At 40.2% G+C, this 27,164-nt stretch overlaps 2 protein-coding genes across 5 annotated transcripts in view; one reads left to right on the forward strand and one right to left on the reverse strand.

The window, feature by feature from the left end:
- Positions 1-27,164, reverse strand: part of Mcm9 (minichromosome maintenance 9 homologous recombination repair factor) — a 91,103-nt gene that overhangs the window by 47,593 nt on the left and 16,346 nt on the right. For 3 of the 4 annotated variants that reach the window (XM_021204973.2, XM_029542133.1, XM_029542134.1), the window contains 2 exons: positions 24,789-24,914; positions 23,131-23,250 (listed from right to left, as the gene is read on the reverse strand). In XM_021204973.2, coding sequence (XP_021060632.1) covers positions 23,131-23,250; positions 24,789-24,914 — 246 coding nt within the window. Of the gene's footprint in view, positions 1-11,688; positions 12,303-23,130; positions 23,251-24,788; positions 24,915-27,164 lie in introns of those variants that run through there. The other variant, XM_021204974.2, reaches the window with a different exon arrangement.
- Positions 7,802-20,962, forward strand: Asf1a (anti-silencing function 1A histone chaperone). Its single transcript, XM_021204975.2, has 4 exons — positions 7,802-8,273; positions 14,176-14,291; positions 17,809-17,985; positions 19,380-20,962. Exons 1-4 carry the CDS (start codon positions 8,165-8,167, stop codon positions 19,590-19,592), a joined length of 615 nt encoding a protein of 204 aa, XP_021060634.1. The 5' UTR covers positions 7,802-8,164; the 3' UTR covers positions 19,593-20,962.

Raw genomic sequence — 27,164 nt, forward strand, 5'->3', positions numbered from 1 at the left:
CACCTCTGGCCTCCCCACAAGCACATCAGTCAGCTTACAGCCACCTATAACAGTCCTGTCCCAGTGACACCTCTGGCCTCTGTTGGTATCTCTTCCCAATGCACAAAACCACAGACAAACACAGACAATTTAAAAAATTTAAAAGTACTGAAAAATAAGTACAGGTTCAATTCAATCTTCATCAACATTCAAAGTGGCTTCTGTGCGGCACTGACAAAATATCCTTAAAACCCACAGGAAAACTTAAGGACCCCAGGTAGTCAATCTGAAAACTAGAGAACAAATGGAAAGACTTCCATTCCTCACTTCAAAACTGCAAGGTAAAGGAACCAGATGAGGATGTGACAACGGGTCAGCAGTAGAACCGTCCAGACAGAAACCCAAACGTTGATAGCAAATTTGCTTTTTATAAAAATTCTAAACTAACGGGGCTGGAGAGATACGTCTATGTTTAAGAGTGCTTGCTGGTTTTCCAGAGAATCTGAGTTTGGTTCCCACCACCAACATCAAGTGTCTCATTAATTCCAGTTGTGGACCTGGAACCCTCTTCTGCCCTCCATGTGCACACACATGGCACATACTCACACGGACACAAAAATAAAATCTAAAAGAAAAAATATCTAAGCCAAGTGACTAGGGAAACGTTTTTAATAGATGCTCTTGAATACTGGACACCCCCTTGCAAAAATATGATTTTGGATTTCATGATTCACACAGCATACAAAAATAATTTGAAGTGAAATCAAAGACATAATTGTAAAGTGCTAAAACTACATTACAAGTGAAGGGACTCTAGCCAGCCCGAGCCTGGCAAACATGATCCCAGCAGGCCTTGCCTTTCTCCTCATTCCTTCTGCCTTGCTAAAAAGCAAGCAAGCAAAAACCTCTGCTAAATTACAGTCCTAAACTAGCCGCCAAGGCCTATCTTACCATATTTGGCCACTTCCTCTTACTGAGACAGACTTCCAAGGCCCTGGTTTCAAAGTACTGAAGTCCAGCAATCAAGGCTCCTTTGGTTCACTTAATTAACCTGCTTAATTAGAATTAAACACCTCCTCCTAACATGGGACTCCCCTGTTATAAATCACCATTTCACTCTCCTCTCTATCCAGAGGCAGTCCCTCAGGGCAAATATCCCTTCCTGCCTCTCCCCTCTTCCTTTTCTCTTCTGCCCTGTCCTCTACTTCCTGTCATTTTTTTTTCTTATCCCCCTGCCCTTTGTCCTTCTGGGGTAAATAAATATTTGTGCTGAGAAATTGGTCTTGGGGTGCCCTGAGCTGACACCATTTCTAACAACAAGTAGGAAAAAAAAGAAAGACCACTGTAAATCTTTGACCTTGGAATGGTAATGATTTTGAGAAATTACAAGCACAGGCAAAACAAAAACCCAAAACAGATAAGACAGTTCACACACACACACACACACACAAGCATGCATGCACACACACTCACACACATAAGCATGTACGCACACACACAGGAATGAGCGTGCGCGTGCACACACACATATGCACACACAGAGAGGCATGCACACACGCATACACAGGGTTTATTCTGGAAAAGACACCACCAAAAATACCAACCCACAGAAAATAATTAAATCCATGTTTTGAAAAGTCTTGACTTCAGTGATGGAAAGAGCACAACTCCAAACTAAAAAGACAATGAGCCAACTGAAAATGGGAAAAGATCTGAAAATAGCTTCCTCAGAAGATATAGCAATGTCCAACAAATGAAACAGAACAACAGCTTTAGCTACTGAGGAAATGCGAAGCAAAATCTCAATGAAATATACTTTATAGATCACCATGGCTACAGTCAAAACTATATTTTAAATCTTTTATTATGTCATTAGTGTTCTACAAGCACATATGCCTGAGCAACAAGCATGTGCCTGATGTCCATGGAGACCCTAGGAGGGTTTGGTTGGATCACTTGGGACTGGAGTTCTAGAGGGCTGTGAACTGCCGTGGGTGGGGCTGGGAACTGAACTTGAGCCCTCTGGATGAGCCGTTAGTACTTGCTAAGCCGCATCTCCAGACTTCTCAAGAACACATTATAGCAAGTGTAGATGTAATGAGAAATTGGGACGCTTGTGTCCATTAGAAATGGTAAATGGTGCAGATATTTTTGGAAATAATCTGGTGGCTCCTCAGAAGGAGTTAGCTACCATTTGTGACCATGGTCATCCCTAGACACAAATGTAGAGAAATGAAAACAGCCATATGCTAAAGTTCTGCACACAAAGGTTCCTAGCAGTAGTGTACATAATAGACAAAGGTGGAAGCAACTCACACGTCATCAACTGACAGGGAAGGAAATGCGTTAGATCCAGAAAGTACAAAGTTATTGGCTAACAAAAACAAATTAAGTGTGAATAAGTGCTATACTGTGGATGAAAATATCAAGGACATCTTTGAAAAAGATGCTGGGCAGGAAAGACAAATCTACAGATGAAACACTGGGAGTGGTAGTTAAAGACTAGAAAGATATATATTCACATATACCACATACACATATATGTATATTTATATTATATTTACAAGACAGAGCTTGCATATTGCTTTGGTCAGCCTGGAACTCTCTATGTAGATCAGGCTGGCATTACATTCATTCCCGCCTCAGTCTTCTGGCGCTGGGATGACAGGTGTAAGCTATCATGGCAGGCCTGAAAGTACCTTCATGAGATGATGAAAATACTCTAACACTGTGGTGATGATTGCATGAGCCTGAAGATCCTTAGTAAGCTATTAAGTTAGATACCTTAAATGTGAGAATATACTACGAGTTAAGCTGTATTTTTTAAAAAGTACTGTATAAGTGTATATAAGGATGCTTGGACAACATCTACCAATTAATCACCTGTCAGCTCATTTGTGAAACTGGTCCCCTTCATATCCTTCCTAGTTTCTGTCTCTAAAAGGCCCCAGCCTTACAAAGCCTACGTGCTTAGACTCTGCCAAATCTGACTCCACTTAATGTCATTTGTCTCTATAGCAACCAACTAGAAAAAGCTGCTTTGTTTAGCAACGACTTAGTATAAGCAGTGGTCTAGCCTAGAGATGGATGCTTTAAAGATCTGAGTCCTCTATTCATCATCACTTCGCCCCCCACCTCCTAGTATCAGGTAAAAAGGAAAACCTCTGATGAATGGGAGAGGCAAAGAAATGTAAAAACCGAAAGAAGACATGCTGCAAGGAAGACTGAGCTAGGAGGTTAGAAGGCCCTGCTTTAAAAGAAGGAGGAATCCTATAGAAATCAGAACGAGGAAACACAGAATAATTTTAGACATTTCCATTAATGCACTGGTTATAACACTTCAATAAGACATTTCAACATTCACATAGCTATGCTGGGTCAGCAAGCAGAATGCTCTCATTTGTAGCAATCTAATGGGCATTTCTCAGTGGTTCAACTCCACACAGGTATCAGATATATAGCTGGCATGTTTAACAAATTTTTAAAGAGCTGGTAGATAGCAGTGGACACCCAAACTGTAAAGCATTCATTAATGCTATGGAGCACATGATGAGGAAAAGGTATACTGTATTTAACACATGAAAACCTTAGGTAATTTAAAGATCTGGCCAGCGGGCTCACCGGGCAAAGGACTGGCCAGGCCAGCCTCACCACCTAAAAGTGATCCCCAGAACCCAGGCTGGGGTTGTCCTCTTACCTAGCATACACAGGCTGTATTTTATGTACACACACACACACTTAAAAAATATAATTACCTTTAAGTGAAACCCATGAAAAAACAGGGGATGGGCTTTCTAATTTGGCATCAGTTCCAAAATATCTAAGGATTCAGGGTAGGATGAGTGGCTCTGTCCTCCCCCACTTTCAGGGCTTTCCGTCTGAAAGGCCTCCATGGGGAGATTCTGGTTTTGCCCTGGCTGGATCAAGCCCCATCTCTAGCACTGCCTTGGCCATCCACAGTCACAGTTTTGTTCTTTGGGGATTCATTAATGAAGTCATTAACACAGTGCTGGCTGGCCTATGTTTACCTGCCAAGGAAATTTTATGTCTCTATGTTTCTCTGCATAATGAATACTTTATATGTTACCTGCTATGGTGAAGACAGAGTTGTAGCTATGACAATAGTGAATGTAATCAGTTCCTAAGTACCAGCCCTCAGTTGCTGTGCTGGATGGTAATACCTTACCTTCTAACCATTTAAGTGTACTGGGTTGCTATTTATACGTTCTTTACAAAGAGTAAAGACAATTTCTTTCACTCATTTAATGTCGCTGGTTAAAGTGGAAGCTAAATCCTTCTCTTTCAGTTGTACTTTTGATCATATGAGCTACCTTTGCTACTGGACCACAAGCTCTTTATATGCTTTATCTATTTTATCTTTATGTTAACACTCAGCACAGAGATTTAACATAATAGATACTTTCTGTATATATGCAACACATGAAAATCACTAAGACTTCAGTTAGAAATATCTGGAAGGTCACTCCAGCAAACAACAACAAAAACAAGCCAGCAAACAGAAAAGCACCACTTATGCCGAGTTTTGTTTCTCAGGACGGGAGTAATGATACAAAGGGCCTTCCCAGACAACACAGTGGCTGTAAAATAAAACGAGGAAAGTGCAACAAGAGCGAGGTTAGGGGTCTGGGGATAGCTCAGTGGGAGAAGGCTCTCCATCTGTCAGTCAGTCTGGGCTCCACCCCCCAGAACCCACAAACAGGTTGGAGAAAGCCTACTATACCAGAACATCCTCTGACATCCATGCTGTGCACCCCCCCCATCCCAATAATGGACTTTTAAAAAGTTACTCCACCATTTCTATTTTACCTTTTGTGGCAGGCAGGACTGAGACTCCATTTCACTCCCAGCTCCAGGGAAATTTTCTCCAGCCCATTTAAATTCTACCGAATTTAACTTGCGTTTTCATTGGTCTCTGTGAAAACTCAATTTAAGTAAATGTTTCAGTCCTAGAAGCCCACTGCAGAGGATTTTTGGATCCATGGAAACACACTGCTCGTCTACTCAAATTACAACCAACATACATGACCGTCAGCAGATTCTTCCACTGGAGAATGGCTGTGCACAGCATCCCACATCCTCACGGCATCCTCCCCACTGCATCTCATGGCTCATAAGGCACGTGATAACTCAGGAGTATGAGGATAAAACATGCTTAAATACCCAAGCAACCTTAATTTGCTATGAGAAAAAGACATATTATAGTTTGTGTGTTTTCTAGGGTTATCATAACAAAATGTCATAGGCAAGTTTAAATAGAAATTTATTTCCTCACCATACTGGACAGTAGACCTTGCAGGACTGCTAGCACTGCCCTGTTCCTCACAGCCAGTCCCTTGGCTTGTGAACGGCCTTCTTATCCTTTCCTTGAGATGCCTTTATACATGTATCCTGTGGTGTTTCCTCATATACTTTTCTTTTTGTAAATGAAGATTCCAGACTGAGGTAAGGTGCATCCCTACTGCTATCCTTAACAGCCTCCTGCAAATCAGTTCTCTCTTATGAGACGTACTTATAGCCAGCGTCACATTCTGAGATACTGGACGATAGAGCTTCAATATATGAATTCGACGGGAACACAATTTAGCCCGTAACAACAGCCCTTGGCAGTTCTTTCATGGTTTTGATTTTTAAAAAGCTAACAAATCTTTCAGGTAGCCCCCAGAGTAGAAAGTAGTTATTTGAGGTCTCTGATCTTTATGTCGGACCTCTCTGTTTTGACCCATCAGTTCTAATATGGTTTTCTGTCGGGGAGTCACCTAGCCATTGGTCTGACTGAGTGAGCGTGTTATACATTATTTCTCCCAGAGCCCATCAGTTTCTTAGAAATGTGGCACAGTGCTTCTAAGGGGTTTGTGGGGAGGAAGGGCAGGTTTCAAAAACAGTGCTCACAGTGAAGAAAAACTACTGGAGCAAACGTTCTCTTAAAAACTCTTGATGAGCAGTAATAAAATAGAGGGGTAAGATGAGAGTCCTGGAGACAGCTCTTGGAAAAATGGAAGATACCTCCTCCAAACTCTGTTATATATGGCTTTAAACAAACAAGAGACGAGACAAAACAAACAAACAAGCAACCCCCCCACCCCAATCCAAACTTGTAAGAAAATGAAGCAAACTAGTGATAACCTGTTAGATATCCTTAGTCCCTGATACATACATGTGTGTGTGTGTGTGTGTGTGTGTACATCCACTAGAAATGAGTCTTATACACTTCTGGTCAAACAGCAAGAAGCATGTAAGAAGCACATAAGAGCACTTTGATAAGTCAATTGGGATCTCCAGGTTGCCTGCCACAACTGCATGTTACCTCACTGTTGCCATGCTTCCTTTATCTTGGCTAATATCTGATAAAACTAGGGTTAGTAAGAGCTGTGTGTATTATTTACCAGCCACGGTCATCTTGCCTACCCCAACAGTGTGACTTTTACTCTGATGCACATAAACAATGGTGACTGAACTGATAGAATCAATCGGTATTGATTGCCCAGCCTACTGACAATACAAGTGGCTCTCGCCCCACTTTAATCTCCTTAAACTTGGTTGGGCCTGCTGCACGAAAACTGAAAGGCCTCTGGACAAGGACAGATCACCCACAGCAATCCAGCTGAGTTTCCACATATCCAAGGAAGATTAATCAAATTCTGCACACTAGCAGAAACTTCACTTGCAGATTAATACTAAGACATAATTTTCACTCCGGATTTTATTGATTAGTTTAGTAGTTTCATTTACAAGGAAAAAGAAAAGAACCCAATAGTTAATGAGTAAGACTCCCACAGTAAAAAGAATCAGTTCACATTCACAAAGGTGTTAGGTTTCCGTTTCCTAGCCTACCCACAATGGCTAAGTACTATAAACAAGCGACATTTCCTCAAGTCAGCCTTGAAATGGTCTCACAGGCAACACAGGCATGGGAGGTTTCCTCAGAATTTGTGTGCTGCAGTTTTTCGTTTATGAATGTTTGTTATAAATGTCTTGAAGAGCACATGGCATGTTGTCTGTGTCTTCTCCTTTCTCACGCTCCACCAATAATACATTTGATGTCCTTTGGTCCTCTGCCACTTCCATTTTCTCGACTTTTAACTTCTTTCTCTGCCCCCGCCCCCCTAAACAACAGAAACCTCGCTGTAACTGATCACGTTTCCCCCTTTATTCCTTTTCTTTCGTTCTACATCTGTTCAGATCCGAAATGGGAAGAAACCCAACAGGCAGCTGAAGATCGCATATTTAATTTTTTTTCTAGGCTGTGTGTGTGTGTGTGTGTGTGTAAAATCACCCCGCCCTCATTTTGTATCTATTTCACCGCACTGTCGTGGCCAAGAACTTGAATTCCAAAATGGCTTGCTCCTTTCGAGCTGACATGAGCTATAAAATGCAATTTATTCCCACTGCACCAGCCCTTCTCCCTATTCCCTACCAGTCCGATTATGAGAAGCACAGACAGCTGGCTGGGCCTGACTGGCTGCTGCAAAGCGCATCTCATCTGCTAAATCCGGCAGAGCCCGCAAAGCCGCCGGCCCTGGTCTGGGGGGTAAGCGTCAAAGGCGGGGAGAAACCCGAAAACCCCAAAGCCCACGCTGCGCACACGCGGGGCCGCCTCGCGCCCTCCCGCCACGACCGCCGGCCCCGCCCACCCCGCGGGCCCCGCCCCCTCCGGCCCGCCGCGGCCACGCCCGACGTGTGGCGCGGGCCCGCCGGGCGGGGGCGGGGCCTGCGTCGCCCCTCCCCCGCCGGCGGCGGCCTCCGCGCGGGCCTCCCAGCCCCTATTCCACTCACTTTGTTCTGCGCCTTTGTCCTGGTCCGCACCAGCAGGTGGAGCCGCAGTGAAAGTTTCCCGGCCGTTCCGCGAGCGGGAGCCCATCTTGCTCGCCGCCGCGGCCCTCGCTGGAGGAGGAGGGTCAGAGCTCGGGGGCAGCCAATCGCGGGCAACGCTGCTAGTTATCCGGGCAGAATGGGCTGTAGTTTAGTGAAATAGGAAAGCTGCAAAACACCGTGGAGTGCTGCCGTGTAAATAAAAAGGAAGGGAAAAAAAAAGTTTCTCAAGTCGCAGCTGCACGACGTCGGGCCGCGCCGCGCCGGGGCGGGGGTCTGCGCTCTCGGAGCGGCCGCGCGCGGGACTCGGTGGTGCCGCCAGCCCCGGCCCCATTGTTTGTGTTTTCTTCAAAATATGGCAAAGGTTCAGGTGAACAATGTAGTGGTGCTGGATAACCCGTCGCCTTTCTACAACCCGTTCCAGTTCGAGATCACCTTCGAGTGCATCGAGGACCTGTCTGAAGGTGAGCGAGCGGCGCCGGGCTGTCAGTTGCGGCGGCGGACGTTAAAGTTTCCCGGCCCGGCCTCGCGCGGGGTGGGCCGCGGCCGGCGGCCGGCGGGAGGGCGGCCATGCGAGGGAAACTTGAAGTTGAGGGACGCCGGCCGCGCCGCAACTTGCGAGCAACTTGCCCGGCGGAGGGAGCCATGTTGTCAGCTTTGTCTGCGGCGGGCGGCGCTCGGCGGCCCCCGGCTCGCGCGGCGCGGGCCGGGGGGTCGTGCGGCCTCGGCCGCCCCAGGGCCCCGCGGCCCGGCGGGGAGCACGCGCGGCCGGTGGGAAGCGGAGCCATCTTACACGACGCCTGCTCCGGACCGCCGGGGGCGAGCGGGCCCGCGCCTTCCCGCCCGAGCCCCGCCGAGGCTGTCCTCGCGCCGCTCTCCGGCTCCCTCCACCAACCAGCGCGGAAGGCGGGCGCTGGGCTCGGCCCCTCGGCGCCCGGCTCCCCGGGGGCGGCCGTGCTCTCCGCGGGCGCCCGGGATGCTGTGCGCCGCCTCTCCCGGGGACGGAGACCTCTGGGAGAGAAATGGTGAGGGGCTGGGAAGTTCCAGGGCACCCTAGAGCAGAAGCAGGGTGCTTAACCAGTTCCTGGCACTTCTCGGGCTTCTAGAAAGTCTGAAAGACTTTCTTCAGAACGTGTGAAGAAGATGCAATTAAAATAACTCCACGTCCAAGCAGATGGAGAAAATGCAAACGTTAGCTGGGAGGTAAGAAGGCGAAGTCCTTTCTGAAGCACATTTTACGGTTTTAAAAAATGCGAAAGAGTGAGGTAATACAGAATTTAGAAAGGTAAAATGTGGCTTCTTATCGCTTTTCTTAGATTTTATTAAAATCAATGCTTCATTTTCAACATTTGAAACAAAAAGTTTAACTTCATTGGTGTTAAATTTTAGTTAACTTAGGAGGACATCTTGGCACTTGGAAGTATTTCGACAAAATGCCTTTAGGAGTGATTATTATCCTAATTATGACGAAAAGAATTTTTCTTTTAAAGTTTATAATCTCTACAATGTACTTCATGTAAGATGTTAACTTTAATTATAAAAACCATTGCAATAAACCTTCAAAATTGTAAAAAGGAAGTCACAGCCCCTTTCTCTTCACTCCTTTGGCTAACCATCACCATCACTTAAAATGTACCCTGCTGTTTTTAATACCTATGTAAATTATAATGTGCATACATTTAGTGAGTGGGACATATTTTGAAGATTGACTAAAGATTAAAATATAGTAGTCTCAGAATAGTCTGATGATTAATGTAAGTGTAAGGGTGTTTTGCTCATTTCTTCATTTGAAATGTAACAGCATTTCCACATCAGACCTATTTCCAACCCCAACACTGATTTTAATTTTCTTTTTCGAATTGCCAATTTATATACAAATGATCAAATATAAAGGTCATGGCTGAGTCCATCCTAACTCAGTGCAGTGTTCGAGGCCTTAGAAGATTACACTACAGGTGTTTCTCATATGATGGCTTCCATTTTAGGTCCACATTGTATGAGGAAGATAAGCTCTAGGATATTGTTACAGAGTCATTACACTGGATAGTTCGAAACCAGCCACCCACAGAAACCAAACAAGGTTCCATGTTAAACAGGGATCCTTTCACAACAGTGGTATTACTCAAGTCAAGAATATGCCTCCCTCTAGTACAATTCAAAACCAGCGCACCATTATTTTAAGGTATTTTAAGCTGAGTCATTCCAAAGCTGCAAAGGAACCCTTGAAAAAGGTGCCATTCCTGTCTACTCCATCTAGAGGCTCTGTGGAGTAAGGAAATGGGAGTTGATTTATCCTGCAGAAGCTCTTTTCTAGGGTCCATACTTTTGTTGTACTGTGACTTTTTAAGTTACTGATCAACGTACACATTACTGTAAAGGTAATTTTGAGTTTATGATTCGTGTCCTCCAGCGTACCGATTAGCCACCACTCATTGTCAGTAGTCTTGAGATACTTTAACTTTGCTTTAAAAGCTGTCTGGTAGTTTTGCTTCAGAAGAAGCCGTAAGTTGTGTTTGATCTAAAGATAATATGGTTATTTCTTTTATAGGCTTATGTCTAGGAGTAGAGCATATTAAAAAGTGGGATTTAAAGGCCAGTGAGATGGCTCAGCCACTAAAGCTGTCAGTCACCTGAACCCACTTGGTAAGAGAGAGCTGACTCCAACCAGTTGTCCTCTGACCACCACATCAGTACCCGTATATATACAGAAACACACTTAAACATTTTTACAGAGATTTTAAGTAGGGGCTTTATTATGCTTGATCACTAAGCCTATAAGTTTAATTGGCCTTCCTTCAGTTTCTAAGGTTTAATATTTGCAGTGCATCAAAATTGACCCTGTGGCTTTATACTTTGAAAGTTCAGGCCTGTTCTGATGACAAAGACTGTATATTTTCTACTAGACCACAGATCTTCCCAACAATGTAATTAACTTAAAATTTCCTTGGTAGTATCCCTCCCACCACATATGGAGATACTTTCTGCCTGGGATTACCATGAGTACATGGAAAAGTTAACTTTTAAAATAAATGAATAATTTTCAAATCATAACTCTTGTAGTGCCACAGCCCTTAACCGTAACTCCATAAAATACAGAGGCGTAGAAAACTGGTTTATAAACAAATTGATAAATAAGCATATCATCACACTCAGACCCAATTTGTGTCTGTTCCTTGAGTCACAGCTTGTTCTTATTAAGGTTGGATTAACCCACTCTCCATTACCTTTCTTTTTCCACTCTCTTCTATATTCTTTAAACCTATTACTTGAAAGCTAGAAAGAGCAAGGCTTAAAAGCCAAGGTTTTTGAGTAGCAGCAACCCATCTTTAATTATGATTCTGATTTGTAAACTGTGAATTTTAGATTACTTACCTTCTCCAAATCTCAGCTTTCTTATTTTTATTAGTGTGCCCACACAAACACAAAGTATATATGTGCTTGAATAATTATATCTGTATGATAAAGTGTTTACGTAAGTCAGTAGCTTACATGTACCCTTCTCCTTAGCTGTGTCTCAATGGGCTTTTGGATCACTTCCTTCATTGGGTGCTAGCTTTCTAAACTACTTTCTTGATTCATCCTCTTCCTGACTTGCCTTCCAACTTTAGTGTTGAGGAAGACTCATTTCACTCCTTGGAATTCAATTCCTATCCTTGTCATTACGTATTATTGCCAAAATTCAGTTTTTTAAAATTTGACCTTTTTGTGTTTATAATTAAACATCTAATAGGCATCTTAGACACGTATAAAACTAACTCCTGATTATTTTGTTCTTTACACAGACCCCCTCCCCCCAAAGTGGCCACTGCTGCTTCTACTTCCAAACTTTATCTAGGATGTGAATGCTTTACACCAGCCCTATGGCCACCATAACTCACCCACACCAGCATGCTTTCTGTACTGAACAGTTGAAATAATCTCTTGTTCCCCTGCCCTCATACAGCTTACATAAGCACAGCAAGTAAAATTATCCTTAAGTATAAAAGGAGGATCCCTGTTACTTCTCTGCTCAAAACCTTCAGGCAGTGTTTCTCAACTTGTGGGGCATGACTCCCAGAAGACTACACATCTAAAAAACACAGATGTTTATATTACAGTTCATTTGCTACATAACAGTAGCAAAACTGCAGTTATGAAGTAGCAACAAAATAACTATGGTTGGATAGTCACCACACCTTGAGGAACTTTTACAGGGTCACAGCTGTAGCTGTAGCTTGATGATTACAGTGGGCACCTAGAATGTGTGAAAGTTCTGAGTTTGATGACCAGCACAACAACAAAATGGTGCTGCTAAGTGTTGAGCCAGAATCTTTGATGGTGGGCATCAGGCCTTGTATGATGGACTATGTTGCTCCCCATCCCAACCTCAGGATTGGGTAGCTTCTCTCTGTTCCAAAAGCCCAGCTTCTTGGCTTATTCTTGAACCCACCAAGCAGGTTTTTTACATTTGTGGCTGTTTTTGCTCTTCTTTCTGGTCAGAAAATTGTTGTTTCCTAGATCCAACAGCAAATAAGTGACCTGATGAGATGCCAGATGCAGAACCCTGAAGCTGAAAATGTACTGAAAGCTGAAAATACAAATAGCCTTAGTCTATGATGGAACCATGATATAATAGTAACTACTGGCTTTTAAAGCATTACAAATAACAAGGAAGCTGCAATTAAAAAAGTTTCAGTTTACAAGTATAGTATGATTCAAAGGAGTGGCAATACTCTTACAAATTTAGGAGATAACTACATAGCTACACATAAAGGATTTGTTGACATTCTCCAGAGTGAACTAGAGATTCAACCCCTTGGGAGTGCTTAGTATAGTCTTTCTATAATGAAGCTAAGCATAGATCACATTATAGGAGATTGTCTGTCATCATCTTCCTATATTTAAAGAGCAGATTCCTACATTCCTTCAAAGAGCAATGGTTTTAATCTTCTCAGTTCTCCACAGAGAAACTTTTTAAAAGGATACTTAATGAAATCTAGGTTGAATTACAAGACAAGTCTTAAGTTAGGTTGTACTTGAGTGTATCATGTCCTTGCCTGTATGCTATGTAAGTACTCTGCTCTATGAAGAGGTATAAGGATCTTGGTTTCCTCTAGTTTTAAGAATGTATGGCAGACCATTTGTGGATGACCATTTGTGGATACTTCATTCCTCCTTAGAATAAGGAACATAACTCTCATGAAAGGTTATAGGTACAGAGACAAAATTTAGAGCTAAGATGAAAGGATGGACTATCCAGAGAGTACCCCATTCGGGAGTCCATCCCATCATCAGCCACCAAACCTAGATACTAATGCTCATGCCAGCAAGATACTGCTGAAGGGACCCTGATATTGCGGCCTCTTGTGAGGCTATGCTAGTGCCTGGTCAACACCGAAATGGATGCTCACAGCCAGCTATTGGATGGAACACAGGGTCCCCAATGGAGGAACTAGAGAAAGTACCCAAGTACCTGAAGGGGGCTGCAACCCTGTAGGTGGAACAACAACAGGAACTAACCAGTACCCCCGGGGTTTGTGTTTCTGGCTGCATATGTAGCAGAAGATGACCTAATTGGCCATCAGTGGGAATAGAGGCTCCTTGGTCTTCCAAACTCTATATGACCTAGCACAAGGCAAGGCCTGGGCCAAGTAGTGGGAGTGGGTGGGTAGGGGAACAGAGGTGGGGGGAGGGGTATGGGAAACTTTCGGGATAGCATTTGAAATGTAAATAAAGAAAATAATAATAAAAAGAAAAAAAAAAAAAGAATGTATGGCAGAAAGGAGTACCAACAGAGAATAGCACCACTGTCTGGTTGGTATCCAGTTGGCATAGTTTTGAATACAGTGGTAAGTACACAGTTAATCTGTTAGCCAGTAAGAGTGATAAGGTTGACAAATTTATGTCAGGAGATGAGCTGAAACTTCTGAACCACAAGGAAGGTTTGCTAATGATTTTTCCACTTTAGATTCTGTGATGATTTCTGTTTCATAGGGCAGCTTTTCTATAGGGGTGAAGTTAAAAATGGAGCACAAAAAGAGGCTGGGAGATGGGATTTCTGCTGCCAGTGTTCTTTACTAAAGGAGGTCTCTGAGAACTTACGGTGCTATTTCGCTTTATGAGTACCTATAGTAAACATTTCATGTTTCCCCAAGTTTAGTTCATGTTTTACTTGTGAGGAACACTCTCCAGGGACCAGTGCTTTATGAAACATTATTTGGAGAAGTTATTGGCATGAGATATGAATTCTGGTGAGAAATACATAAGTAACATTCCCATATCTCTGGTAAAAAGCCATTTAGCAGTTAAGTGGTCAACAAAGGGGGCTTTATTATGTTAATATATAATTGCTGCTATGAAATAATGGTTTTCATTTTTTTACCCTAGACTTGGAGTGGAAAATTATCTATGTGGGCTCTGCAGAAAGTGAAGAATACGATCAGGTTTTAGACTCTGTTTTAGTGGGTCCCGTTCCTGCAGGAAGGCACATGTTTGTGTTTCAGGTAAGATTTCTCTTCAGATAAATATGTCAAGGATGTTTCTAATAGTATGAACTACCTCAGAGCCCTACCCTTTCTGTGTTAACTAATTGCTTTATCTTTTCTCACTTTTGGTCTGCTGTCATTTCAGGCAATGTCTATCATAAAGGATTTATATTAGAGATTATATGCAGGGATGTTAATTGAGTTTACTTTTAGGAACTAGACAGGCTACAAGTATACTGTGCATACAAGGTTGGGTTTGTCCTATGGAACTGTCTTTCAGGATGAAAGCATCCCCAAACATGTATTCAAGTGCTGGTCAGCAACGTGCATGCATCTGCTGCTAAGATAGCAACAACCTCACTTTAGTATAGGAACTGCAACATTAGCAGATAGAGACATGTGGCACGAGCCACTGGAATTATGGTTTAATACTTCATTAAAGTTTCTTATCTAGGTTTTTATAGAGGACCACTGTGACAAATCCATTACCCTGTTAGAACTTGTGAGTAGAAATACTCTTAGTATAAATTATGTTCTCAGATACCTCTGACAGTGTTTAGCTCTGTGCCCAAGCTTTAGACATTATCTTCTGTCAGAGTGTTCTTTCTCCTGCTTTATTAAGATGCTATATAAAACTAGTGACTTTTTTCAATTATCCATGCTTCTTAGAGGAAGATATTTATAATACTGCAGGGAGTAATGAGCTAACTTTTAAATAACCATTAATTTTTGTTAGAGGTATTTCTGCCTAACCAAATCTCACTGCAGGCATAATCCAGGAGAAAAGTCTACTTCTTCCTGTGCTTGGCCTCTATTTTTCCCTTCACCCGTTAGAAATGGGTGAGGATTTGCTTAAGAGAACATTGTTAGAGATGCTGCCTTTTAAATACAGGACTGAATCTAGGCCTGAGTGTTTTCTACTAGGAAGCCCCAAATAATTTAGTATATATAAACAAATGGCTAAGAAAGGCTCAGCTATAGTAATTTAAAGGCTTCAATACTTTAATTAAAAGTGCCATCAAACCGAGTTGTGTGTGTGCATAACCTTGTGAAAGCTGTAGCAACACTGACTGCCTAAGGAAGTCGTGCAGTCGCAGGCAGCCTGATGCCTCTGCTCACTAAGATACGGGACCCCACCAATGACCTACCGCATAAGAGTATTAGGGGGAATAAGGCAATTAGCAGATTACTGACAAAACTAGCTCTATCTATAATTAAACTATTAATTTAGTCTCATTATGTAAAGAGGCAGGATTTCCTTGCACCCAAAAGCCTGGGGGACTACATACTGTACTGATAATTCATGATGTAGTAAAAGAAAGTCAGCTTAATGTGTAGCCATATATATACACTTTGTATTGCTGTAAAATCTTGTCCATCATGGTTTTAAAGTGAGCCTTTGGGAGTCTTGTATGTTTACGGTAAGAAGACCTCTAAGCTTCTGACTTGCAGTGCTGTGAGGACATCTCAGAAGTACGCAGCTTTTTGTTGCTATCAGTGTAAATGTTGCCAAAAAGAACAGAGAAAGCACTGATTTAGGTCACGTGTTAGCCTGTGAAGTTTTCAAAGTCTGACAGTTATTAACAAAATGAAACTAAGGCAGTTTTTGTTTTGTTATGAGCAAACTGTCCTATTTTCCTGGTCTGCCATTTTGTGTAGTATAGTCAAATATGACTGACTGCCTTAGGAATGGGTCTAAGACTAGCAAGGAGATGTCCAGACACCTGCCCAGTACTGATGGGATTGGGTCAACAAAGTAATCCCCATCACTTTTCCATTCTTAATAACCTGAGAGGTATGCACATTTCTTAACCCAAATTTGCTCAAGTTAAATCCTTTGGCAAACAACATTTTTAACATAGATGCACTTACTACTAATTTACTGGGTGGTATCAACTGAACTCCTCCATCTTCACCCATTTCTGGGTATATGAGTATCCCTGAAAGTAACCTGCGATGTTGAGTAAGATTTGTAGGACATACTGTTTATGCTACAGGAGGGTCTCTGTCCCCACACTTGGTACCTGTCCACAGGGATCATATACCCCCATCAAGACAGGAACTGAGTAATGAGAAAATTCTAAAATAATAAATTCTTATAGCTGCATTTAGACTAAGACATATATTAGGAAATTTGTGTCAAACAACAAACACATAAAAATGGAAACTGCTACCTTGTGAATCAGAAAGGACTTTGTTTGGAAAGTAGGTTTGATGAAGATGTCAAGAGATTGAGGCACAGAGGCATGAAAGATTTCCAGCTCATCTTACAGGACTACACACACACACACACACACACACAAGAATTACAAAGCTGTAAAGAGCCTAAGGAACTAAAAAGCATCTAAGGTTTAAAACCTGCCAAAGGGCTAGAAATGATGATGTTTAAATGGCAGCGATAGAAACAGCAGGCTGGAAACTGAGAGGCGTAAGAAATGGAAGTTGGCAGCATTCTGCATAATAGATGAAGGAACACCCAACCTTTAGACATGAGATGTTGAGAGTAACAAGGGAAGAGAATAAGAAAAGCTGAAGGTGACTGATAGCCTTGAAGTGTTCATATGCAAAGGTTATGGTGCTAGAATTTACTTTGTTTACTATGCAGAGTAATGCTTCAGGTTGTACTTGGATGCCTCAGTCATCACTGACTGTCTGTCTGTCTCAGAGGTCTTGCTGATGAGGACTGTGGACAGAACCCTAGCCTTTTCTGGCATTTTTAATGTCTTCTAGTTCTGTTGTTTCACTTTCTTAATTCCTTTAGGTTCATTCAAACCATGGTCTTTGGTGTCATCTACCTAAACAGTCTTTGACTGCACTGAATATCCACAATGTATGTGGCTCAAATACAATAGGATTTTCATTTCTTTCAAACTTTGCTGTAGACTTTTTCAGATCCATTGTCATTTGTATTCACTATTTATATGTACTTCTTAGTTGGTGGTGCTGGGATTGAACTGAGCTACGTTGCTGACCTCTGCTGTCAGTTTTAGAGGGTTCACTACTGAGGAATCCACGTGTCTTGGATAGAAGAGGAGACTAATAGAATAAACACTTACTGGAATAGACTCTGAAACTTAATTTGGTACATAGTAATTTGGGACTGAAAATCAGGACTGTAAAAGGTTAGGATCACTACAATGATTGACTTGGTTATAAAGAATGGACTTTATAATGAATATTATGTAATTAATCACCATACAGTAAAACCAGAGTTATTTCTTTCTTTAGCTATAATTATACCTGCAAGTAATAAATGTGCCCAGTACTACTACAGAGAAACATGAACTTCCCACCAAAGTTCATTTGTTGGGCGGGTGTGGTGGTGTCCACCTGTAACTCTAGCACTCAGGAGGCAGAACAGAGTGAATCTGAGGCCAGCCAAGGCTATAGCAGGGCTCTGCCTCTAAAAGCCAAAAATAAATTGTAAAAACATTTTCCCCACTAATATGGTTTCAAGTAGTGCTAAGGTAATGAATGCTCATTTGCTATACCTGCCACTAACAGCCATTTTGTGTTTCTTTCTGAATTACTCTAGGCTGATGCACCGAATGCAGGGCTCATACCAGATGCAGATGCAGTGGGGGTAACAGTTGTACTGATAACTTGCACCTACCGAGGTCAAGAATTTATTAGAGTTGGCTACTATGTAAATAATGAATATACTGAAACAGAATTAAGGGAAAACCCACCAGTAAAACCAGACTTTTCTAAGGTAATTTTCTTATTCTTCTTTTTAAATTACTTTTACTATCCGGTTTTTCGGGGTCGGTGTTTCATAGTATACCATGAACATGGCCTTAAAGCAGATCTGGAGCTTTGTAGCACTTTAACAAACTAATCATTGTACCATGTGCATTGATGGCTCCCACCCCGCCTCCCCACGAGTTGCTGCTAGGTGGGTACTTTGAGTCTGATGGTTTATTAAAATGGAAGGGCTTCCTGCAAAAGCAGGCCTTTGTTTCTCTATACCGTTAGGGATTTCATTTCAACCAAGGCCATGCACGGTCTTAACGTTTGTAGTGACTTGATTAAAAATAGTTTTGCTTATGACTCTTCCCAAAATCATGGCCAAGATTGTTTATTTCTTTGACAGAGATTTTGAGACTGTTGTAGACTGTTGTAGATCAAGCTGTCTTTGAACTATGGTATACTTCCTTCCTCAGATGTCCACATTTTAGGATTACAGTTGCCACCATGCTCAGCTTGTGCTTATTTTCATTAATATTTAGGATGTCTATATAGTTACCCTGCTATTCTTAAAGGTTAAACTAAAGTTCTTAAGTATTTCTGATGATAAGTTAAATTCTGAGACGTTAAAATCTGATTCAATAGTCTTATAAAAACACTTATAAAAACCTTTAGATTTTTCCACTGGGAATGGTTAAGGGGTTTAGTTACTGGTGACTGACTAAACTGACTGTGGTACTTGGTATCTGCTAGGCCTTACCATGGACTAGAGAGTTAGTTCTCCTTTCTGCGGGTGACGTGGGATGCTTTCCATAGTCTGAAGACCTCCTGTTGATCCAGGGTTACTCTTTGGAGAACCTTTGTATGGCAGTAAAAGAGACTAGAGCACATTACTGTTTCGAAAACTGAGATTTAATATATAACTGCTAGGATCCCAATAATTAGGGGTTTTGTTTGGGGAAAATTGTTCATTTGAAGTGTGGTTATTGTATTTTATTTCTTAGTGCTTAGCATTGAACCTAGGGACTTTTCCAGGGTATGTCCAAGGCAATGAGCGATATCCCCAACCTGAAAATGCATCAGGCTAAAGACACTTATTTAACTACCTCTAACAGGGATACAAAAGGACCTTTTCTTCCTGTATGTATTCTTTAGGTAGCAGAAGTATAAGAGCAGGTACTTTGTTGCGGGGTGAAATATGTTCCCCACCCCTTACTTCCTTTACCTTGTTTCCAAAGGCTAATAGTTCTTTGGCTGTTTGCTATTGTGGTCCTTGCTTATTAGTTATGTTTAAGTGCTTCACTTGTTGATGCCTTTGCATATGAATTTAGTCTTCTAGAAAGATGAAGAAAACCACCCAGTTTGCACATGGTAATCTAACTTTCTTAGTGCTTACCACTTAAATGTTTCTCTTTCTAGCTTCAAAGGAATATTTTGGCATCTAATCCCAGAGTCACAAGATTCCACATTAACTGGGAAGATAATACAGAAAAACTGGAAGATGCAGAGAGCAGTAACCCAAATCTACAGTCCCTTCTTTCAACAGATGCATTACCTTCAGCGTCAAAGGGATGGTCCACGTCAGAAAACTCACTCAATGTTATGTTAGAATCCCACATGGACTGCATGTGACCACGTGCCATCCCATTAGTACAGATTAAGCTATTAAAAACAGAACTATTTCCCTGAAGTTCCGTAAGTACATAGTCAACGTGAAATGTGAAGAATTTGTTTAAAAAACATCCTGTAGAAAGTTTATAAGAAAACCAGTATTTGAGCAAATTGTGGATTATAAATACAACTATTTTTAAGTACTTTTTTCTCTAATGTGTTATTTTATTTGTTCATGAAACTAATCTGATTAAAGCATATATATTATTTTCTTCTCTTTTATATGTAATTAAAGCACTTATATCAAATTATTAGACCAGGTTGTAAAGGTGTTGTTTTAGCCTCTTGGACAATAAGATTTACTAGCCTTTAAAAAAACAAAGTTTACTTCAACTAAAATGATTTTTTTTTCCTGTGAAGATAGTGTCCTTTTAATTTGAGGAGAAAACTTCCATTCTGTAGTAAAAAAGATCACTTTAAAATGGGATTTGAAATCAATTACATGCCACCAGGGTTGTCTAGGCCACCCCAGTGCATCTCACCACAGCTTGTGTTACACCAGACTTGTAGTTTTTACATAGCAAACACGACTGCCTTTGAAGTCCCTCTGACTATGGTGTGTGCTTCCTTACATCTAAAACTGAGAAACCACGGTCATAAATCATCATTGTCCAGAGATTTCAACATGGCAAGAGCAAATACAAGGTCTCTAAAGTGTAAGATTACATTAAAATGGCTCAGATCTGCTCTTGGAAAGAAAGAGCAGAAATGCTGAACTTGTGGTGTTGGCACTACTAATATACAAGGGTCATTTAGAAAGGTCTGGTTAGCTTTATTCTGGCTGGCTACTTTAGGAAGTATGTCTTACCTTTTGCAGCTGTATTACCCCATACCTCCGGTTCTCATTAACGTGTAAGATCAGGACTATTATCTGTAGTTGACATAATCTAGACAGCTTTTCCAGACTTTTTTTTTTTTTTTTCTTTCTGAAGAGCAGTTTTAGAAAGGAATTCACCAAATAAATGGGCCAAAAGCTTATTTTCTTTAATGAGAAGTAAATACCATTGATCTATTAAATTTACACTACAATATTTTCATTTGATTATGGGTGATGATGCACAGGAGAGCCATGGGATGCAAGTTATGCAGTGCCTTCACATCCAAGCTTTTATACTGCACTTTTCAAAGCATTTTGAGGAGAAGGAAAGGGCATTTGTTTAAATACAGACTCCTTAAGTAGTATATATTTCTTGCTATTTTAAAAGGTAAATTTGTGCAACCAAGTTTCGTTAAATGTTAAACTTTGAAATTTAAGACCCCAGATTATTACAGTATTGACCATTACCCAGTTCATAGATTTTAAAAATAAAATCTCACTACTAAAATGATTTAAAAAAATAAAAATCTCATTTTGTCTAACTACAATTAGGAGAAAATGTTAAAACAAGAGTTCAGTGATCAAAACAGTAAGAATAAGTTTGTTAGAAATAAAACAAACTAAATCGCCAAGTTAAGCAATTCACTGGAGTATTTAGTCTGATTATAAAAACTACTTTGTAATGAGATTATGTGGTTAAGGTTTTATATCAATTTTTAAATATATGGTCCATTGTCACAAAAGTTTGAGACAAAAACTATTGCCTTTTATTATTTAAAAGTTACTGCTCTATAGAATTTAGTAAAAGAATAATAATAGAAACATTTAAAATAAACATTAACAACTAAGAAACTAGCATGCAGCAATTTTAGACATTGTGTCTGAAGTACAGTTACAAGGAAGACTGCCCTCCACCCTGTTTCTTATTTTTGAGATAAGGTCTCTCAACATAGCCTTGGCTGTTCTGACCTCTCTATGTAGACCAGGCTAGCCTTCAGCTCACAGAGATCCACCTGCTTCTGCCTCCTGAGTGCTGACATTAAAGGCGTTCCACTCCACACCCAGTGCCACTTCTTTTTGATGAGTGTAAATGAATGTCTGGTGAATACACAGCACATACAATACACATACTCCATTCGTGCAGCTGAAGAGCTAGGTTATGATGGTATTGTTTGAGCTGAGGAAACATTTCAGAATCGAAGCATGCACACAGTTGCTCATTCGCAACCTTGTCTGACCCTTCATTTCTGTTACTGTTTTACCAAGAAAGTCTATGGGGGCCGTCAGTGTGGCTCAGTGGGTAAAGGTGCTTGCTGTCAAGCCTGACTACTTCATTCAAGTTCAATACCCAGGATTCACATGGTAGAAACTAATTCTCCCACAAGTTGTCATCTGACTTTCATATATACACACACAAAAGAAGTAATTGAAAGGTAATTCAAAATTTAAAGACTATGACATGTTTTCTATCACAATCCATAGTGTAAAATACGATATGACCATGCAAATGCAAGTATACGTTTATATTAGATTTTTCATAAAAGTAGCCCTTTGCTGTCCTTACTGTATGCAGCCAGATTGTAACATAAGAGTGCCAAAGGCCACTGACATCTTTTGAGTGGGTAAGAAGTAGCAATAAGTTTCTACAATTGCAAAATCTTTACCAATTTTTTTTCTCACCTTTGGATTATGATCTTGACACCTAAAATGAGGGGAGAGTGCTAATTCACTTTACATTATCATTAGCACATTGAAGCCATGGCTGTTTATGTAATACTTCCTCATTAATAGTGGCCTGTAAGATGGTATAGGCTTAGTGCTTGGCACTCCACATGATTGGTTGGCAATCATTTTGTATAATTACTCACAAAATGTCACACTCAGCCAGAAGGATTTCAAAGTGTATAGGGGTGGCTCTTTATAGGCCAACCCTTCTCTTTTGGTATTGTCAATTCATAAAGCCCATCCAATCAACATTTACTGATAAAGTGTTTATAGAGTCCTCAAATGGGACTATTGGGATATTTTTCTTTTATGATGAGTTTCAAAGTGTAAGTATCATATAAGAACGCTGAGAAGAGACTACAGAGGCGAGGGCATCTTAACATGTAATAACACTAATAAAATATGGGAAACCAATTAGAACAGGAGAGATAAAACTAAAAACATCAAAAACACACTTTAAAAAAGAATTTTCCCTAAATTTCCTATCTCAGTCTATGTGTTAGAGCTTTTATATGTACTTGCTGTAGAATTATTACAATGTATGAACAAAATCTCTTAGTACCTATGTGAAAATATACTTTATAAATGCACAAATTTCCCTAAAAGGTGTCATTAGGAGCCACTGCTGTCCATGAAAATGCCTTAAGCTATATGCTATCTACCTACTTTGTAAATGAATTTCCCTGTTTTGATATTATGTTTGGTAGAACTTTATAAAATGACATCTTTACATTTTCCTATATAAAACTAAGTTCCATAGAGAGGACATAGACCTTTTTGAAATATCTTTTTAATTGTACATAAAGGATATTACATTTCCTTCCATTTTTGGCAGTAACGTTGAAAAACCTAAAAATTTACTTAAAATGTATCCCACGACAACTACATTTTTCATAAGGAAATAATTGTGTTCACTTCTATATTAATCTTAAATTATGTAGAATTGTTATACAGTACCTGCACTGGTAGATCCAATTCCTGTGGTTAAGACGGACCTTGGGGTAATCTTCGCTGCATATTTAAGGAATTGTGATTTCCCTGTGCCAGGATCCCCAACCAATAAAAGGTGAGATTCCCCTAGAAAAAGTAAATGTAAAAGTTCAAAAAATCTAAAAGGATCTATGAATAACATACAACTAATAAAGAAAGTAGACCATATGAAATGCCAACACATTTTATGTGGTATTTTTAATATATTTTATGCAAGGCTTTTCAAGGAAGGAACTAACTAGAAAATCTTTAGAAAAGTTAGCTGTCACAAATATAGCAATTTTGATTACTGAATGTAACATTTAAAATTTAAAATCTTTTAATAGAGTATGTGCTATTTCCAGATGCTTAGGCCCATGTTCAACATTTTAAAAATCCTTGACTTATAAAATCCTTGACTTATAAACTTTCTGATTGTATCTATTTTTAAATCCAAACAACAGTGATTAAAGCTATCCATACAAGTCATATAAGGCTTTATTCTATTTTTTAAAAGTACTTCTAAATGTTGAGGACTTTTTAAAGTGGTATATATATATATATATATATATATATATATATATATATATATATATNTAAAGTGGTATATATATATATATATATATATATATATATATATATATATATATATATATGTATGTATATATATATATGTATGTATGTATATATATATATATATATATATATATCCATTATGATTATATTAACTGAATAAAAACATTTTTCACTTATATAAATTTCAATAGCTCAGTGGAATATCTACCTTAAAATGACCATGTACTCAAATTTCACACTTAACAGAAATGGACACATGCCAGTCCTAAGGCAGATATTTTCACTGGACAAACCAGTTTCTTTAGTAATAAGTATTTCCTAAATACATTAGTAAGATACCATTATTTAAGCTCAACATTTAGTAAAGTGCCTTGCAGATAGTAGATGATGGAAACACAGTTTATAAAATGCTTCTGTCTGTCTGTTTCTGTGCTCTGTGGTTTTAGAGTTGTACTACTAGCATGGCTTAGAGTATCAGTATTTTAGTGTGTGGTTTAACTGGTTAACAGCTCTGTGGATGTGTCATGCTTGCTAACAGGAGCTTTCTGCCATCCAGATAGTGTTGCACGCTTAAAGCAGTCTGTGCTTCAAGTGTGACCTACAGCAGCAACTCCTGGCAGATGGCATATTTGCTGTCTACCAGCAGGAGAATCAGCAGGCAGATGACTGCATAGCAGTTGACAGTCACAGATGGAAACCAGCATGGAGACATTAAGACACACACACACTCTCTCTCCTTCTCCCTTCAAGAGAGCTAATTAGGCTTGTAGTATATAACCACTGAAAACTTAATGATTTCTTTCATCTTTCTGGAATTAGAGAAAGTAGCCTCTGGTAAATATGGATATAGACTAAGTATGAAAAACCCAATTAGAAACTACATTTAGAAAATAGACAGCTCTAGAGGCAGCTTTTAAAATTAATTTCTTGAAGTTAGTATCTTAAGTAATAGGTTTTATTTGGGCATTTTCAAACCTGAGTCATTATAACTCACCCTCCATCAAGCAGGTAAGGGCCTCCCTTCCCCTCTACATGTTACTATTTCTCAGAATGTATCAGTAGGTACTGACCTCTAACCCTTGTTCCTGCAGCATCAGTTCTTTGAATTCCACCAGCCAGTACCATGGCCACAGCAAGCTTCACTAGATACATCCCAAACACTTGAGGACACAAGCTGGCCAATATTTCATTCCTCCCTGGGAAGTGAGAAAGGTCAGAAGTTATTTCCTAGGACCTCAACCTGAAATCTCCCTGGCCTGTAGCCATTTTCTTATAAGTACACTATTTGTTCCAATCTAAAATGATAAAGAAGGCCAAGTCAAGTAAGAAAGAGAATGAGGAGCTTTGTTTAGATTCTGCTTTTGTTTTTCCGTTTGGTTTTTGACATGGTCCTGCAAGGTAGCCAAAGGTGGTTTCAAATGTGTACTCCTGCCCCAGTTTCCCAAGGGTTGGGACTACAGGTCTAGGCCACCATGCTGCACTGACCTTGTTTAGGTTTCACAGTTAGTATCATGAAAAGAAGACTGGTTTCAGTTTCTATAAATGTGTCATACTGAATAAAAAAGGGACTTCTTTTTCTCTTTCAACTTGTAGCTATCAAGCCAGCACTATTCCTTAGCACAATGCAGCCTTGTTTTCTGGAAATGTCACTAAAATCACCCCACTACTTAGGTAAAGAAAAATAGCCTCAGAAATGAGGCACTGTAATAACTAGTATCTTCTATAGAGGTAAGCTGGAGCTGTGGAGCTTCTGAAAGAAGGAAAGTTAATTCACCTTGCAAGTTGACTTGGCATGTGTTCTTGATTGTTTGAGAAATTGTTTTATTTGGAATAAGTTACTATGGTATTAGTATATTAAGATCACTGCAAAATAGAACTCCAACAATCCCAGGTGAAGACCTTGAATTCCAATTGTGTGTTTTAAATAAAAGCAACAAACTTGGGCATCATTTTAGTGTATTCATAAAGTAAATATTTCATCCAGTCACTGGTCTCATCAGTCAACAAGATTCCAACGAGTTTTCCTTGAACCTGTTCATGCTTTATGTACAAAGACTATTTGTAATGAGTTAATCTTTTAGTTTGGGGAATAGAACCAACCACTGAGCTACTTCCTATCCTGTAATGGCTCAACAATGACTCAGTGGCAAGTACCCAATGGTGGTGAGCCCTTGAACAGCAGGAATAGCAAACCCCTTGATTAAACGGAAGCCAGAAGGATGATGTAGAAAATGCTGAAGGTGTATTACTAATAGAAGGACTTTCCTTTCCTACACAGAAAGCCTAGAGAAAAGAGGTCAGTGCTTTAAGCCAAGAAGACTTGAGATTCTGATTAAAATCCAAGGGTTACACATTAAAAACAGAATGGACCTAAGAACCAAGTTTAAGAGTAGGTAAGGTGAGCCAGAACTATCACATGCTGGCAGAAGCCACACTCCAGTGGTAAAGGGCACAGGGTCAGAGTCTAGCCTAGACATACGTCCCAGTGCTTATCTTGAGCAAGAGCCTCTACTTTTCTGCTTTACTGTCTCTCTCCCTTCTCCATGGCTTTGTAATGGATCATGAAACATTCAATCCCTTCCTAGTTTCTATTTTCAGACTATGTTCTTATAGTGTCTGGCCGAGCTTCCTCTCTACCGTTACCTTGCAGAAAACCTTTCTGGTATAAGATAATCAAATCAGCACAGTATGAATTCAAATGATCCAGCAGACCCAAGTACTATGCTTGGGGTCCCATCAGTCTCCACAGTTTCAGGAGACAAATCAAAACCCAAGAGAAGCAGCACTGGTTGCAAAATAGAGATGCCCTTTGGATGCAGCTTCTCTTCTCCACTCCTGCAAGATGCATATACAACTTCAAAATGGTCAAATATACAATATACCAGTATCTACAACCTGAAGAGGGGAGTTCATTCATACTAAGAAATGTTGCCTGAATTTCACGGTGTCTTCCTAAGTTATAAGGTTATTATATGTAATTCATTATTTATCTGACAAATGAGTTGCACAGCTACAACTTCCTAATTACAGGACAGATCTTCAGTCATCAGCACAGGGACTTGGGAATATCCAGGGCAGAGTGCGGTGTAATGAAGGCAGATGAGCTGTGGCACTGGAATGGATAAGGAATGAACCTGACCTGAACCTAACAACAGTTGAGTTAAAAACTACACTGAAAATTGGATGATTTTTAAAAGTACTTGCTACGTGAAGCCCAGCTTAGAGAACTTTGGGCTCCTTTTTATACTTATTACATAAAAGGAAGATCAGGGAATGCTACGTATGTATTGTACGTGGAAGATTAAAAAGAAATCCCACAAAATAAAAGCAAACTGTTCATATATAGACGAATGGAAGCTTTACTTTGTAAAATAAATGTCTAGTTTGGCTTGTGACTTGAGAATAAAATAATATACGTTAGAATGGAGATATAAGTTTATTTTTCT

The sequence above is a fragment of the Mus pahari genome, chromosome 9 (assembly GCF_900095145.1).
Source record: "Mus pahari chromosome 9, PAHARI_EIJ_v1.1, whole genome shotgun sequence".
Classification (NCBI taxonomy): domain Eukaryota; kingdom Metazoa; phylum Chordata; class Mammalia; order Rodentia; family Muridae; genus Mus; species Mus pahari.